At 39.0% G+C, this 15,960-nt stretch overlaps 1 protein-coding gene across 1 annotated transcript in view; it reads right to left on the bottom strand.

Annotated features, from left to right (window-relative positions):
• Positions 1 to 15,960, bottom strand: part of DSCAM (DS cell adhesion molecule) — a 470,739-nt gene that overhangs the window by 37,334 nt on the left and 417,445 nt on the right. The window contains exons 24-27 of the mRNA XM_055802403.1: positions 14,386 to 14,484; positions 13,638 to 13,826; positions 11,029 to 11,319; positions 5,494 to 5,670 (exon numbers count right to left, since the gene is read on the bottom strand). Coding sequence (XP_055658378.1) covers positions 5,494 to 5,670; positions 11,029 to 11,319; positions 13,638 to 13,826; positions 14,386 to 14,484 — 756 coding nt within the window. The remainder of the gene's footprint in view (positions 1 to 5,493; positions 5,671 to 11,028; positions 11,320 to 13,637; positions 13,827 to 14,385; positions 14,485 to 15,960) is intronic.

Genomic DNA, 15,960 nt, shown 5'->3' with positions numbered 1-15,960 from the left:
GTGATCCTATTAAATATCCTGCTTTTAACATTCAAAGGATGCAAGCAGAAACAAACCACCATCTTAATGCATTGATCTGGCTACGTTTGTATTCGTTATCAAAAGGAATGGACAAAAGGCTTTTTTTATTCATAAAAAAAACTCAGCCAAACCCCATCCATCCACTTTGCACATTCTGTTCCTCTGACACTGTGCCAGTTTGCCTGTCTTTAGATTTATTCTTCACCTATTACTGGAGAAGCTGAAATTCTCTGCTTCCTCTAGGCCTGTTTGCTCCACTCCTTTATTTTTAACATTCCTCTACACCTTTTCAGCACAAATCATGGCAAATTCCTGATGGAGGGAAGGACTCTTCATCTGAGATGTCCCATCTAATCCAAATGGTGCTCCATTTAGGCACTCGGACTTTCTATTTTTCACTTTATTTGGGATTGCCTTTTGCTGTTAACACTCTTACAAAAGTGGCACTACACAGTAGGTGGCAATGTCTCTATCAACCAGAATCTGTATCTATAAACCAAAATACCACTGCTGCTGCTCCCGAATGATAGCAGAAATAGTTTTTCTACTGACTTTTAAGGACCAGGAAGGGACACAGTTTTTCGAAGAATACAAGGGGAAAAAAAAAAAAAAAAAAAAAAAAAAAAAGCTCTGGTTCAAAATCATGGTTCTTTTCAGAAAACTTTATGAGGCTTCTTGTCATTCTAACAGCAAAAGGATCACGAAGAGACTATGCATACATTCTCCCCCTGGCACACATAAGAAGAGTGATTTAATATGCAAAAATATTTTTATTCAGGTAGCAGCTTTTGTGAAGCAATTGCTGCCTCCTTAAGTGAAGACTATGGATACTTGTGCAAGAATTCACAACTCAAGAAAAGCTGAAGGGACAAAGTTGAAGGTCGCTTGTTGCAATGCCATTCAGTTTGCTTTTTAGATTTGTTTGCCAGGATTACATGACAAACAACTTCCCTTAGATGTTCTCAGGTGCTGCACAGCATATAGCTGTATTCCATGATACCTCTGGAAAAAAAATTGCGTTTTCACCATTAAATGTATGTGGCATATATTCAGATGCTCATCAACATATATGCATTCTTGGTCAAAGAGATACAAAGAAGATTGTGCATCTTCAATCAAAAATAACATGAGGCATCATTCAAGATCCTGTTACATGTCAAAAGCTAAATGAAGAAGCACTGTGGACACACAGACACCCCCCCACCCCCCCCTCCATCAGTGGGCTTTAAATGTATTAGTTATTCCAGCAGATTGTTACAACGGTCAGTAGCATTGCTGCAATTAATGATGGCTGCACTGGGCATACAAGCTAATGTAGGACTGGAACAAAACAAATGTCCCAAGGAGATAAAGGATCTTATGTATCTGTTCAAAGCAAAACCCAGAAGCTTAAAAGCAACTGAATATGAACAGTGTGTCCATAACATCAGCTACAGGAGAAATGCCAGTTTCACAAATCAATGAATATAGACTATAGATTGTAATGTGTATTTCCTACATTACACTGTTGATCAGCAAATTGAGAATACTTCATAAAGTGAGTCAGTATCCCTGCCAGTGTCATATCTCCCAGCTTTCAGGTGTGGAAAAGAGGGCTTGGGGAGACCATGAATGACAGAGCAAAGGGAGTAATCGCCTGTGCCAGTCAAGCATCACCCCACACCTTAGTGAAAAAGACAAACCGCTCCTTACTGTGGGTTTGACACATGACTGTGCTGACAGGAACTAACCTGGCGACAGCCCTCACTTCTATCTGCTGGGGAAGCTGCCTTTAAAATTCTTAACACATCTGCCTTGGCCCCTGGGAAATCAGGGACTGTGATACAGTTTTAAATTGCATGCTGCCACTTCTGAACTATCATGCCACATTGATACTTTCTGCTTGGATTAAGGTGAATTGGATTTAAAAAGAAAGGGAAAGCTATTACAGTAGTAGTGGAGCTAGGTTAAGGTTAATAGTAAGGAGAAAGAATGGTAAGTTATCAGTTTTCTCGGTTATAATATGGGCTGACCTACTGAATGGCTGCATGAACTCCAGCAGACAGTGGACCTATTTGTGACCTGACCTGTGGAACATAGGGAAAATCAGGGGTTTGCTGAAAACTACTCTTTCTTTCTAAACAGAGTGCTCCTGAGGAAATAGATAATGCTGGGTGTGACACAGGCAGAATATAGAGGTTTATCTGTCCCTATATGCTAAAACAAGGAGTAAAAGGATTAAGAATGGAGAGATTGCTGGTTTTAGGCTACATTTACCCCACAGAAACTGGAACCACAAGCCCATTTTCTATAAGCACAGATACAAATGTTTGCATGCAGAGTGTACTGCAAATAAATCTGCAATTTCCACTCCTCTCTGTCAAGCAGGTTCAAAGAAAACACATCTCCTGGAGCCACAAAGGCAAGAATTACATCTGTAACTTGTATAAATTCTTTTAAAAGGTTCCACTGTGGAAACTATTATTTCTGATGTAGACTGGAGGAAACTTGATGGAATCATGATTTAGGAAAAATGAGTCCTGTGCCTCAGAGAAATTCCACCAGGTGATACAGATCAAGTGATAATGACAGGATTTGAATTTCAAAACTAATTCAGATAACAGCTGAACACAACAACTACTAGAGCAAAACATTTTTATTTTTTTTGGTTAGGAGATCAGAAAAACTTGCACACAGTACTTTTTAAAAGAACATACTAAGGAGTCCTGTAAAACAGCAATACTGATTGTCAGTAAGACTTAGAAGATGAAGTAATCTCCAGAAGAGCAGAAAATGGCTAACATGGGATCAGTCTTGAAAAAGAATGAATATAAAAAATCTGAGCTGCTGAAGTCCTATCAATCTGATCTTGGCAATGAGTAAGATGACTAAAAAAATGGAATAAAGCTTGATGAAATGAATTAAAGGAGATGGAATAATTGAGGCTCATCAATAAAGACTTGTGGTCCATCAGCCATATCCAAGAAAGTTTATTTTTCAAAAACGAGATAAAAATTCGCTGAGAATTGATGACACTGAAAATACTCCCGCTGAGTTATGATTAAATAACATTGAAGTATTATATTTTTCCAGAGCAAAGTTTTGGTACCTCAAAAAGTTTTAATAACAAAGTAGCATGATGCAAAAAACCTAACACAGCAGCCATTTTACATGGGTTTCAACATATTCAAAATACAATCTTAAGCAGAGAATCATTGTTTAGTATTTATTGTCATCATGCGCCATGGGACATCATGCCGTTGGTACTTTTATCACCTGCCAGGAGTTAATGAAATAATATCTGAAAAAAGTTTTAAAATTATAGAAGAATTAGGTATCTAAAATATAAGAAGATGCCAGGTCACTAAACTGTAACAATCTGGATCATCAGGTAGGTTGTATCTATATTAGTATAAGGTCATATATCAAGAATACAAGCCATAGCTACACAATGTTATTCTGTTGCACTGTAATCAGAGAATTGTCAGATGATCTCAATGCATAAGATGTTAAACACAAACCCTTAAAAGAATGCTATACCAAAAAAAGTGATCCTTGGAGATGTAGACGGAAGACCATAAAGGGAAAGAAGAAAGGCTGTTAGCTTTCTATCTGATACTGGTAATGTCTGTTGCTGGAATACTGTGTTAATTTCTAGCTTACACAGATGAGGAAAGCTACATAAAGATTGCAAAGGGACCAGATAAAAGCCTCGAAATTAATAAATGATGGGAAAACTACAGAGAGAAATTAAAGAATATTTATCTGTTTCATTTATCAATGAAAACATGAAGAAATTACTTGGTCACCACCATGTAAAAGGAATATCCTCAGAGGCTGAAAATATGACACAAAAACATTCAGCCTGTGTACGGCACAGAGAAGTATAAGAGGACAAGATGGCTGGGATGTCAAGCTGTAGCTTGATAAATTCAGATAAGAAATGAGACACAACTTGTACAGAAATGGTAGTTAAGTGCTGATGACATCCAAAGTACTGATGAATTCTTTGTCACTGCCTATGTTTAAGTGAAGTTCAGATATTTTTCTAAATTTCTATATTCTGAGAGGAAATAAATCAGACAAGTTTTACGTTATGCAAAAGCCAAACTGGCCATGATCATCAGCCTTCCTTAAGGGACTGTAACTCAAGAATCTATGAATATTTGTAAATTAACCATGGAAAACTAAATATGCACAGCCATCATTTCCTGGAGCCATGGAGCTCAAAATATCCTGCTCATTACTGGATGGGATTCCACAGTATTTCTGAGAAGATAACACTTCCTTTACCCTTAATCCACCACTCTTTTTGATGAAAAAAACTGCACAGAGGTAAATGACTTAAAAGGTTTTGAATGAGAAACTTATTATACAAGCTAAAGCATCCAGATGCCCTGATTTCCAGAGCTGTGTATGAACCATAAGGCTAGTTATCCTCTTTGATGTATGACTTTGCCCGTGGCCAAGAGCCCTGTATCTCTGTCTTTTTTTGCAAAAACGTCCAAGATATTGTTACAAAGACAAAATGAGACCTAAAAGAGAGAGGAGTAGATGCTAAGGTGAGGTGGAACACGCAGGGTTGGTCCTGGTTTTAGTACATGTCATGATCATATTTTGGTTAAAATACAAATAACTAAACAATTTGGTTGCTCTTAGAAATCATTAAACTTACCTGTACAGAAAATAAATCACTTTACTATTTATTCAGTGTGTGATTTGTAAGGCTTTTTCCCAAATACCTTTAGTGTAAAGTCTGCTGTTGTGCACTAGTGGAAAACCTAGTGCAGAAGTGGCAGACTGCAAGGGTCAAAAACCTGGCTGTGTCTCAGCCAGGGGTATTTACTAAAGCGCTGATAAAGCTGGCTTAATTCACAGATCTAAAAATGATTCACACAGCAAACACCTGAACTGAATAAGCGTTAGAGAAATGTGCAGGTCAGTGACAACAAAAGGTCAGTGAACAATGAAGTGCTGTTGTAATAGTGCTGTTATAACACATCATAGGGAAAAAGACGTGGTAACAAAGCTGAGAATATCTGATGGTGTTTTCTAGCCTACTAACATCTGGCTACTTTCACTTTATAATTTGGGATTCATGGTTTGCATCTGCTGGAATAATGAAATCCCCTCATCTTTAGAACATCTAAATTCACCCTTGGAAAAAAATACAGTTTTAGGTTAATAAGACCATTCACAAGGGAAACAACAACAGAAAAAGGAAAATAAGCAAACACCAACATATGAGGATTATTTTCCTTTCCCCCACGCAAAATAACAATGGATACATGACCTATTTTTTAGAAACTTACTACCAAATGAAAAAGAAGGAATTTCTGTAGAAAACCCACATGCTTTGTTGCCCATGTCTGTTATGTATTGCAGGAAAATGATACCAACGGGGGACTGAACATTTTGGTCATGTGCAGCCCCGCTTGTACTCCCATGTTCAGGCAGCATGCATATGTAGAAGTGCCACAGCTCTCATCTTACCTCGCAGCCTCTTCAGTCTCTGCTCCCTCCTCCTCCTCCGCACGATCAGCAGCATCACAAAGAGCAGCAAGACCCCAACCAAGATACAGGAAATGGTCACCAGCATCTTTAGCCCTTCGTTGGTTGCCAGCCCTTCCTCACTTTGCACAACTGACTTAATGAGTGGAGGGATTGTACCTGGAAACAGTTTCATGATATTAGATGCCTATTAATGAAGACAAAAGATTGAGTTCTCAGGGAATATGGCACGTTATATGCTTCAGCTGCATGCAGAACATTAAGAAGGATTTGTCATGTTCAGAGTGGATGCTGTTTGCATGTGTAATGGCCACACACATGTAACCAGTCACACTAGTAACAAGGTACTGACTGCAGAGACTCAGAGATTACCAGAAATCAAGAAGTGCATTCATTGATGAAAGAAACCATGTACATTATACAGTCAAGTGCTATGATTAATTTTAAGTCATATCTAATCAGTACAAAGCCATAAGAGATCTCAGAATTACTGTCTACATCTACTACACCTTACTGTGGGAAAATAGCACTCAACATACTCATACTTCCTGCTGGACTCCTCTTTGTTAGGAACATATTTGACAAAGTTCATTTTGTGCTACACACATCAGGTGAATCCTTTGCAAAGAAACATTCTTCTATCACGTCTTAGGGATGCAGCAGTGATATTGATCTGAAATTCAGATAGCCAACCTGATGGTAATTTGCTAAAGAGTGTCTGACATTATACTCATCAGTAAAACAGGAGAGTAACGCTGGATAGAAACAATCAGATCTGGAGAGTGAAATGAGGGAAATGAATCTATAAACTACTGGCATCGGCAGGCAGCTCACTTTTTCATTTTGGGACATATTTGCATTTTGAATATACCTGGCTTCCTGGTATAATACTTGAACATTTCAATTCTTTTTTCTTTACTTCTAAAGGATGTGAGAAGAATGCAGCACTTTCTTCGGAAGGCTGTTTAGTCATGGAAGACTTCCCACTCACTTCCTGATTACTATTAAACTGCTGAATGCAACCAGAAATGAGGCTATAAAATGCAGATTTGTTTGAAATGAGTAGAAACACACAAGTATTGTGAACTGTGATGACTTTCGATAGAAGCTATTTAAATTTAACCGGTCACTGAAACATAAAAGCAGCTACTTGCTAAAAGGATAGGAGGGCGAGATAGCAAAACAGGTATATCCTTTTTTACATTTTAATTGTTGCATTGAGTGATATAGTTATATCTCATTATGTACCATACAGTATCAGGGGAAAAAAAATAGTGATATGATGCAGTACAATGTGAGTGCCATAACCACAGTCAAAATGTAGAATTCTAAGTCATGTTTTTTTCAGAAGAGCTATCTGAGTTACATATAATGAGAAAGGTAGTTCCCTAAAGGAATGAAGATAAACAGAAAAGCTACAACCATCCAAACCTGTATCAGGTACTTCAGTGAATTTATTTTCTTACAAATTCGTTTGGAATATTTTTCTACTGGTACATTGCAGCTCTTCCCCATAACTTCCCTTCTTTTTCTAATTTTCCATTTCTTGGAATAAACACACAGCAGGATTTTTTCATCTTGTCTTAACTGACATGCAGTTTTTGCACTACTCTAAAGGCAAACAAAATGATTAGATGAAGAAATGGAAAGAATTTCAAGCCCCTGAAGGTAATACTAATAACTGTCTCTAAATCCTTCTAAGCCCTCCTGAAGATTAAAGGGCCAAATTTTGCTCTGAATTAAAGTCACATGGACCATTGGCTAAAGACAGTTGGGTTCAGGACTACCTAAAATTCTGTCTTGCTCTCCTTAATACTTTGATGAAAATCAAATTATGAATGGCCTTAATTCCAATTAAATCTTAAGTGTTTAGGTAAGTGATTATAATTTTCCATGCCTCTTCCAAGTAAAGTGTAAACCTCATAACTCTATATACAGGCATTACAAGCTTACTTAAAAAAACATACTGCAAGCTTAAAAATCCTTCCCATTACCCATCTGTGGATATTCAGCAGTTGTATGAGAAGTTACCAAAAAATAAACCTGCTATCCATTGAGAAAACACCATTTCAACATTTGTTGTCATTCTAGGCGTTGCCTAGGAGTAGAACAGTCAAAGCTTTTCTCAGAACGAAGTCCCAGACAAATTGGGAGGTTGCTTTTTCTTTTTTCTGGGTTTTTTTGGGGTTTTGGTTTTGGTTTTTTTTTTTCCAGGTCAATACACCATCACCCTTTCTCAGCCTGCTTTACTGGGGCTTCATAGAAGTTGTAACTTGAATGTTTCTAACCTCATTTTCCCTATGCTGCAGCCCTTCCTCCATCTCCCTTTGTACCTTGTGACTTTAGGACTACCAAGTGTTTTCCTGTGTCCTAACTGTTCTTCATGGTAGGAAGTCCCTTGGTGGGCTAGAATCAATTAGCATAGTTTAGAGCACCTACCAAGCTGACCTGATTTAATGCAGGACTACTGAGTAGCTGATCTCTGAGGCGGGAAGCTTCTTTGCAGTGCTACACACTACAGCTGCACATTGCTAAAAATATCTCCTTAAGTATTGACTGCAAATGTTCTGAAAAACAAGGGGCAGGAAGGTCATAAAATCTATAAGCTGAAAATGGTTAGCTGCAATATCTATGAACAGAAAGCAGAAAGTTGCACGTAGATGTGTTATTAACCTTTTGACCTAAATCATGATGAAGAGATTTAAGGTAAAGGATACTTTGCCACGGTATTTCTCAGGAGCACTATCACAGATAACAAGCAGCTACTGCAGTCCAAACAAAATGACTGAAAGACCATGTAACTTAAGGATTTCTACAAAGTTTACAAAGGCTTTACCTTAAGACTGCTAAAGTTCCTAAGCTTGTTCTTAACATTTGGTATCCTAGAACTTTCATACATGTATTATCTAATCTTCAAAGTACTATCCCTGTACCCATTTTATCCTAAGGGCAGCTGCAACCCCTAGAAGCTGAAAGGGACTAATCTCACATCACAAGATGGATCGGTGGTAGAGGTAGGGTTAGCACTCAGAAGTGGAGCTGGCCAGGCAGTTTCCACTGGCACGCTTTCTGTAAATGAAAAATTCACTCTGTGTGAGAGCAAAAACTTCTGCATGAGTACTGATAGAAAATGGTGATTTCTAATAAGACACTATTTTCCAGCTCTGAAGAACCTTAAAGCCTACACAGCTGACCAAGGAACAGATGAATGGGGACCTAGGACCCTGTAGGGACAATAGGGACAATTTTTGCTTTAGAAGCACTGAAATATTTCTTCTATGAAATCTCTTATGTGGGAATAGACTATCTTAATTTTCAATAGATAATAATAATAATTTTACCATTTTAGTTCTGCATCAAATGTAACAAATTCAGAAAATTTGAAAAATGAGATTTGCTTTCCTCTCTTAACATTGCAGTCAGTATTTGAGATCGTGCTGGCTCTCTAAGGCAAAATATAATCCTGGCAAAGCATGCTTGACAAACAAAACCATCAATGCCATAAATGAGAAATTTTCTAGCTGACCAGAAGCAGTGGCCCAGGAAATTTAGCACTACAAATATTTTTATTGTTTCATTTTCTCACTTTTAAAGTTGTCATACAGCAACACACAAAATCAAACGGCATGCAGGTCACAGTATGTGAAACCAAGGTAAGTATCATCACCTAACCTAGAAGTAGAGTCTGACAACATTTCAAATCAGTTCACTCTAAGAATACATCTGATTTCAGTGCTATCAGTGGGAATTTAGGGCTCTGGACCTGAATTTCCATATACTCTGATTTTAAGGAGTGGCTTAAAACTGTTTGCCCTAGACATATGTATGTAACAATAACTGCAGATGAAAAAAAATGATCACTGAAAGTTGGATGCTCCCTCTAGAAAGACACTAGAAAGAAAAGAGGATAAGCTAAGTAAAGTGGCAAGAAATTAACACATAATACTTGAAATGGCTATTGTCGACAACATCTATACTGCTCAGTAAAACAGGTCCTAAGTCTACCTGGCAAGACCTGGCAGCATTTGTATAATAACTGCTCAGATCTTGGTTTTCTGTAGGCCTCTAAAGTGCTGAGATAAAACATTTATCTGATTTTTTTTGACTGTCGGAAATGACATAAAGACCGTGTGGCTGCCTACCAAAATGATATTTTCTCAGAAAAACATGAGGGGATGTGCTGTTTGCAAAAGGCTGAGCCATGAGGGCATGTATCATTAATTATCTGCAAGAACTGATGAGCACCTGGTGCAAAGACTGGGATAGTATTAGAGGATGTGTAAGATGCTGAGGCTTAAAACTCTGCTGGATGGATATCACACACTTCTGACCGGGAATGGTCCCTGTTGCTTGCTCTTCCCTGAGCCATACATGGGTACTGACCTGGAGAGTGCTGGCGTGTGTGGGGCAAAACTGTGCCAGGAAGATGTGTTACAAACTCAGAGTTATGAATGATTAGCAATTTTGTGCTGTCGCTGGACAGTTACCAGTTCTTGTTTGAACTTTCCTACTAGTCCTGTTTAATTTAATTGTACAGACATCGCCAAGTGGTTGCACAACACAGTGCAATATCCCTGGCAACACAACAACATTTTACACTGGATGTCTCCAGAAAAGCTTTGGCAATTCACAATAGAGCAATACAAGAGATTGCCATCTGGAGCCATCTGTACTGCCTTTTTGCCAGAAATACATCCATTTCCCACTACAGAGCCAGCAGAAGCACACATGCACAGCCATCACTTCCAATAAACACACCAGGATGGGAGCTGGAGTGACTGACAAATTGGCATGTTTGCCCTTGCCCTCTTGCTCTGGCTTTTGCAGGGTGGGCAGTAACCCCTGGCAGAAGAGCAGGATGCAACAATTCCTTCATCCCCTCTGTCCTGCTGCTGGGCATGACAGAGCCATCTGTCACGGTCATTAGTTTCACTCTCCCGTGTCTGTAAATAGGGATAAGAGCATTGCCATTGCTTTGCCCTTGGAGGATGTTGTCTGGAGGCTTTCCTGGAAGACAAGCTAGTTAGCTGCTCCGTTGTGTCACATAATGGGTTTTGAGCTGTGTCACAAGGACATTGCATGGAATAGCAATGAAGCCAGTCACCGCTGTGAATGGCTGCAGGAACCAACTGTATGGGAGACAAAAATTTCATGGAAGAGATGCATGAAATACCAGCAAGTGCTTCTGTGACCACTGGAACTAGTGACACCTAGTGTCCCACGGTTACACGTCTCATGGTTGATTGACTGGTGCTGGAACTTTTCCTCAGTGAGGACAAAAGAACAATTCCTCTTTTCTGCTTGGCAGCCTATTGTCATGAAATCCGTAGGCATTTTATGTCTTTGAGACTGTTACCCCTCTGTCAGCATGGCCAGCAGATCCAAAAAGGGGGAACTAAAATATGTGGGACTCAAAAATGGCGGGGGGAGGGGGAGGGGAGACAGGCCAAAAAAATCACGTAAGAAACTAGAGTAAAAAACAGTATTTCAAACATGTAAATTAAAATATATACTTACTGCCATCATAATTGAGTGTTGCAAATTTGGCTTGTTTCTCCGCACAGCCAGCACTGTTGCACACTCTCATTTGCAGTTCATACCAGGTTGCCTCCTGGAGGTCATACAGAATGTAGGACTTTGACAGGGATGTCCGCTGAGCGGTTGTCCAGACTGTTGTCCCAAACGGCCGGTACTCGAGGGTGAAGGAGGTGATGGGGCAGCCACCATCATTCCAACCTATTAGGTTCAGCCTCACTCTGGTGGTGTTGATACTAGCAAAGAGCTCCTGTTCCTTTGAAAACTGTGGCTCTAGAAGCAATGATATATTTCAAGGGAAATGCCTAAGTATTACAGATATGGGACTTTCAAAAATATAAAATTAAGAGAAAAATTTCCAGGACAACCTTAACTTCATCTTATTATCTATATATTCAGCACCTCCTTTCCCCCTTCTTAAATGTTTTTTCACGCTTTGTGACAGACTCAAAAACCTAGATTTTCAAATCTGTATGTGAAAAAAATATCCATACATCTCTGCAAGGATCTGACTTGCTGGTTCACACAGACTGGTATGACTCAACTTGCAAATCTAATGTAGAAACGTCGTATCAGTAAATGCCCCCTCTTGCTATGCAAAAAAGAAAGGGTTCAGGACACCACACAGAAATACTATTGATGGCAAATACACTTGAAGCTTATCCACTGGTGCTCCAGTCGTCTTTTGAAGTGGAATTCAACACATTTTTTTTGAGAGTACAGTGGCTGTCATCTATGGAAAATGACAATTTTGAAGAACTTGCAAGCAAAAATAAATTTTCTAAAAATATTGGTATGTTGAAATTGCACGTTATGTTTGAAAATAATATATACTTTAGCTTTTGTATTTCTGACTTAGAATGTTTCCATTCAGACAGGGGTTGACATTTCCATTTACTTGTCCTGCTTTGGGATCAAATGTTGGTTTTGTTGATACATACACCGAAATTTTTTTGACAGTTCTACATAATATAGGAGTAATGGCAGTAAAAGTGGCACCTTAGAATTGAAATAATGACAGTAGGTGGATCAAACAGGTCATCAACAAATGTTAATTTAGATTAAATACTACTGTATTGTACTTAACAGTATTATTGCTAACTGCTTAGCAGCAACAGTACTTTTACTATCGAAAGTTACACCTAATGTGATGAAAATTATCTATAATATGCTATTTTAATCTATATAATGAAGCATAACTTATTCAATGGGGGTCTTTTTGCCATTCCTGTGCTTTGATGAGATGTACTGAAATGTACTCTTTTCTAAATTCTGCAGGAATCTAAACAAAACTGTGATTCCTGCCATGTGTTATGAACTATTTCAATTGACTCTGTTAACTGCTTTGGATAGAGATGCTTCTGGATCTCTGACATCAGTGAGAATAATCTCAGCATTCTAAATCACACAGTACCTGGTTCAGTCTGTAAATGGAACACAGGTAGTTTCCAGGCATATATATCAAGTCCCAGAGAAACTCAGAAGTTTGGGAGATCTGCTTTCTCATGAACCATTTAGATATTATTTGAAGCACGTATAAACCTTGCATTTCATGCAATGAAAATAAGAACACTCCGCTTCTACTTTTCTAAATGTCCCTTTCTTTAAGGACAGTAGACCATTCTCCCTGACCACCAATAACCTCAGCGTGTACGCAGCTGACCTGCAGTCTCCCCTGAGCTTCAGCATGTCATACCATTCACATCTACTGTACACCCGGTCTTCCCTGTGTCAAATGAAATGTCTACCCTGCTGTGATGCTTGGGAGATCTGCAACAGCACAGGTGTGATGAAAAGCATAGAGGCAGGCATACCTATCAAAAGTAAACTATCATTATTATGAAACTGCTCCCAAATTAAGAGTATTTCTTACAACTGGTAAAGAGATGCAAGATTAGGTAATCTTTACAGCATTATGCAAAAACTACTGCACTCTGTTGACTTCGGGATAAGTCTCTTTAAGTGGGTCTGGTGCAATATTTGCTCATAATTCTGACAGATATTTACAATGTGGAACTGTCCTCAGCACCAGGATCAATGGACCCATTGCTGAGTTAACTAAGAATTCAACAATTTTTCATTCTTTGGCTTTGCAGAGTTTTCTGCAAACTTTTACTTTGCTTTTGACACTTGCCCTGTTCAAAGGGTGCTACTTGCATGGCTCCTGCAATACCAGTCTGGAGCAGAAATAAGACGTTGGCACCATTTCCTCTACACGTAAACATACTCCCCATCTTCCTTCAACATCCAGACAAATAAATGCCTGAATCTTTACAAAAGAAGAAACTATTTCCTCATGTAAATAGCAGTACTTGGAATTTCTATAGCCTACAACAGTGGAGGCATCCCCTTCCAAAATATGTACCAACCCATCTCAGAAAAAAAATATTAAAGAAAATAAGGATATAATATCAGCTGGTAAGTGCTTCAAGTCCCACAGTGACAGGCGCTTCTGTCACACCAAGGACACGATTGGAAAAGTTTCCAAAGCCAATAATTGTAAAATATCCAAGCCTGTCTTCCTATCAAACCAAGATCTACAGCAAAGTGCAAGAGCTTTAGGTAAGCAATGGGGACGGAAATCGACATACCTTTTCCAAGTGTTTTGGCCTCAATGATCTCGCTGATGCGTCCTGGCCCCACTCCATTCTGAGCAGTTAAAGTAAACTTGTACCAAGTACCACACTTCAATGTCTCTAAACGGTAGGATCTCTCACTAGGGCTAATGGGAAAACTACCCCACTGCTCACTGTTATCTTCTGAGTACTGCAAAATATAACCTGGAGGAAAAGCACAGATGGCAACAATAAGCCAGACAAACCACAAATTCTGCAGGTAATATGACAAGCAATTTTAAAGATCTAATAGAACTAGAAAAATCCCATGCACAGAAAGACATACAGCTCTCCCCTGACTAAAAGATACTAGGCAATACATTTTGCCTACCCTTACAACAGCTTAAATACCATTTTTATGATCAAAGAGAAAAGAAATGGATAGACATTTCTAAATACCCTTCAATCAGCAACAAAGACCAGAAGATGAACCTGGACCGTCAAAAATGAATGGTTAGAGATTACATGTCTGGAAAACCACAGAGAGTAACTGTCATAACAGCTGAGGGTACGCTGGAAGAAAGTGATTAAATCTGTGATTAAACCACCTCAAAGAGAAACTGCAATTTACTGAAAGCTGTTATCATGATGATAGTGCACATTAAGCACTGACAGTAATACAGATTGCTTTGTTTTTCTTTTTGTAGCCATTCATAATTATATACTAATACTATCAACATATGATAATTTAGTAAGAAGTTGCAATTAACCTGAATTATATTACCTCTGATAGAACTTCCACCATTGTCTCCAGGTATCCAGGAAAGAGTGATAGAGGAAGATGTAGTTTTGGATACAGTGAGTCTTGGCTGGTCTGGTGGAACTAGATGGGAAATAGTTAAAAATAGAAAATAGATTCAAATTATTAGATGTGATCTTAATCCTTTTTAACAGTCATTTATCATATAACTGTTTTGAGTTATAAAAAATGCAAATTATTTCTGTCAAAGTGTCTGTTTAGCTGACAACCTTGGTGAAGACAAGAGCAGACAAGCTCCCATTTTTATACTTAATTTTCTACATAATTTTGTCTTTCAGTTCTTAACCCTTGCTTTTCTCTGATTTTTTTGTAGCTGTCCTGTCAAACCTTAATGGCATATGAGCTACTCAGCCCTTATTTTTCATTATTTTACATGTCTGTTTTAGGGAGAAGCTGATATTTTAGTGGCAGGAAAAAGATATCTAGTTGAAAATGATGCCCCACTCATGCATGTGTTTGCAGGCCATTATGGCAAAATTTTTTACAAAGTGCATAAAAAGAGTTTCTGCCAGCGTAACTGTGAGTGCTAACTAGGTAGCACAGGTAGATCTGTGGTTGGAGGCAGATCCATATCTCCTCCAGATCACACCATTTATTCACTGAGGCTATTGGTATAAAGAAGACACAAGACTATCAGCAAAGGCTGAACAAACCTGGAAACACTTCAGTTCTGCTGCTCCCCATAAACATTATGGCTGTGTCTAAATGGTGGGACATAAGAACCGCATGGTTCCCAGAACCATCTCCTGGCAGGAGTGCAGGAGTAAGACCGAGGTCTCATCTCCCATCCTCTGCCCAATGTCCAGTTTCCTTCAGAGGAAAATCCAGTGTGAAAAGGCAGAGAAGGAGTCATGCTACATCCCAACAAGTTACCCAGGGTAGGGAGAACTGGGCCTGGGAATTGGGACTGGAGAAGGGACCGGGAACTGGGACAGTTTAAGTTGGGGCTAAGTAACCCCAAATTGCACCAGTGTATAGTGCCTGCGTTCCCAGAGCTCAGCGCTCATGGGCAGAAAGTGGCAGAGCATCCAGCTTTCTTTTCACCCTGACAAATCTAACATGAGCCAATATGACCGTATGCCAGTGATAGTCTGGCAAGGTCATGTTTGACCTCTGCCTGAATCATTCCGCTAGTCCCGTTGTACAAGTGAGGTAACCAGCACCACAGCACAAAAGCAGTCAGGCCGTGGAGGGTAGTGTTTGCTGAAATAGAGAAGAATGGCAGGTGAAACTTCAAAGAGCTACTCAAATATTTATTAGAGCCCTGAAGGGTAAATATTTACTAACGCTTCACCCAAGTGTTTTTCATCTGCAATTGTAAGTTCAGAAGTTGAAGGAGGGAGAAAGAGAAGTTCCTATTTCACATCCTTTGCCCTGCTCTGGTCATACACAGCAGCATGGGGTCTGGCTCATTCTATGGTTTGTTTTTTAAACAAGTGTTACTAGAGGTCTCCAAGCTCCTCAGAAACATAGAAAAAATTGAGCTTTGCTGCCTCAAGAACAAGGAGGCATGGACAGTGTTCATCATGGGAAGGGGTC

The sequence above is a fragment of the Falco peregrinus genome, chromosome 4, assembly GCF_023634155.1.
Source record: "Falco peregrinus isolate bFalPer1 chromosome 4, bFalPer1.pri, whole genome shotgun sequence".
Classification (NCBI taxonomy): domain Eukaryota; kingdom Metazoa; phylum Chordata; class Aves; order Falconiformes; family Falconidae; genus Falco; species Falco peregrinus.
This window is presented reverse-complemented; position numbering and strand designations above follow the sequence as displayed.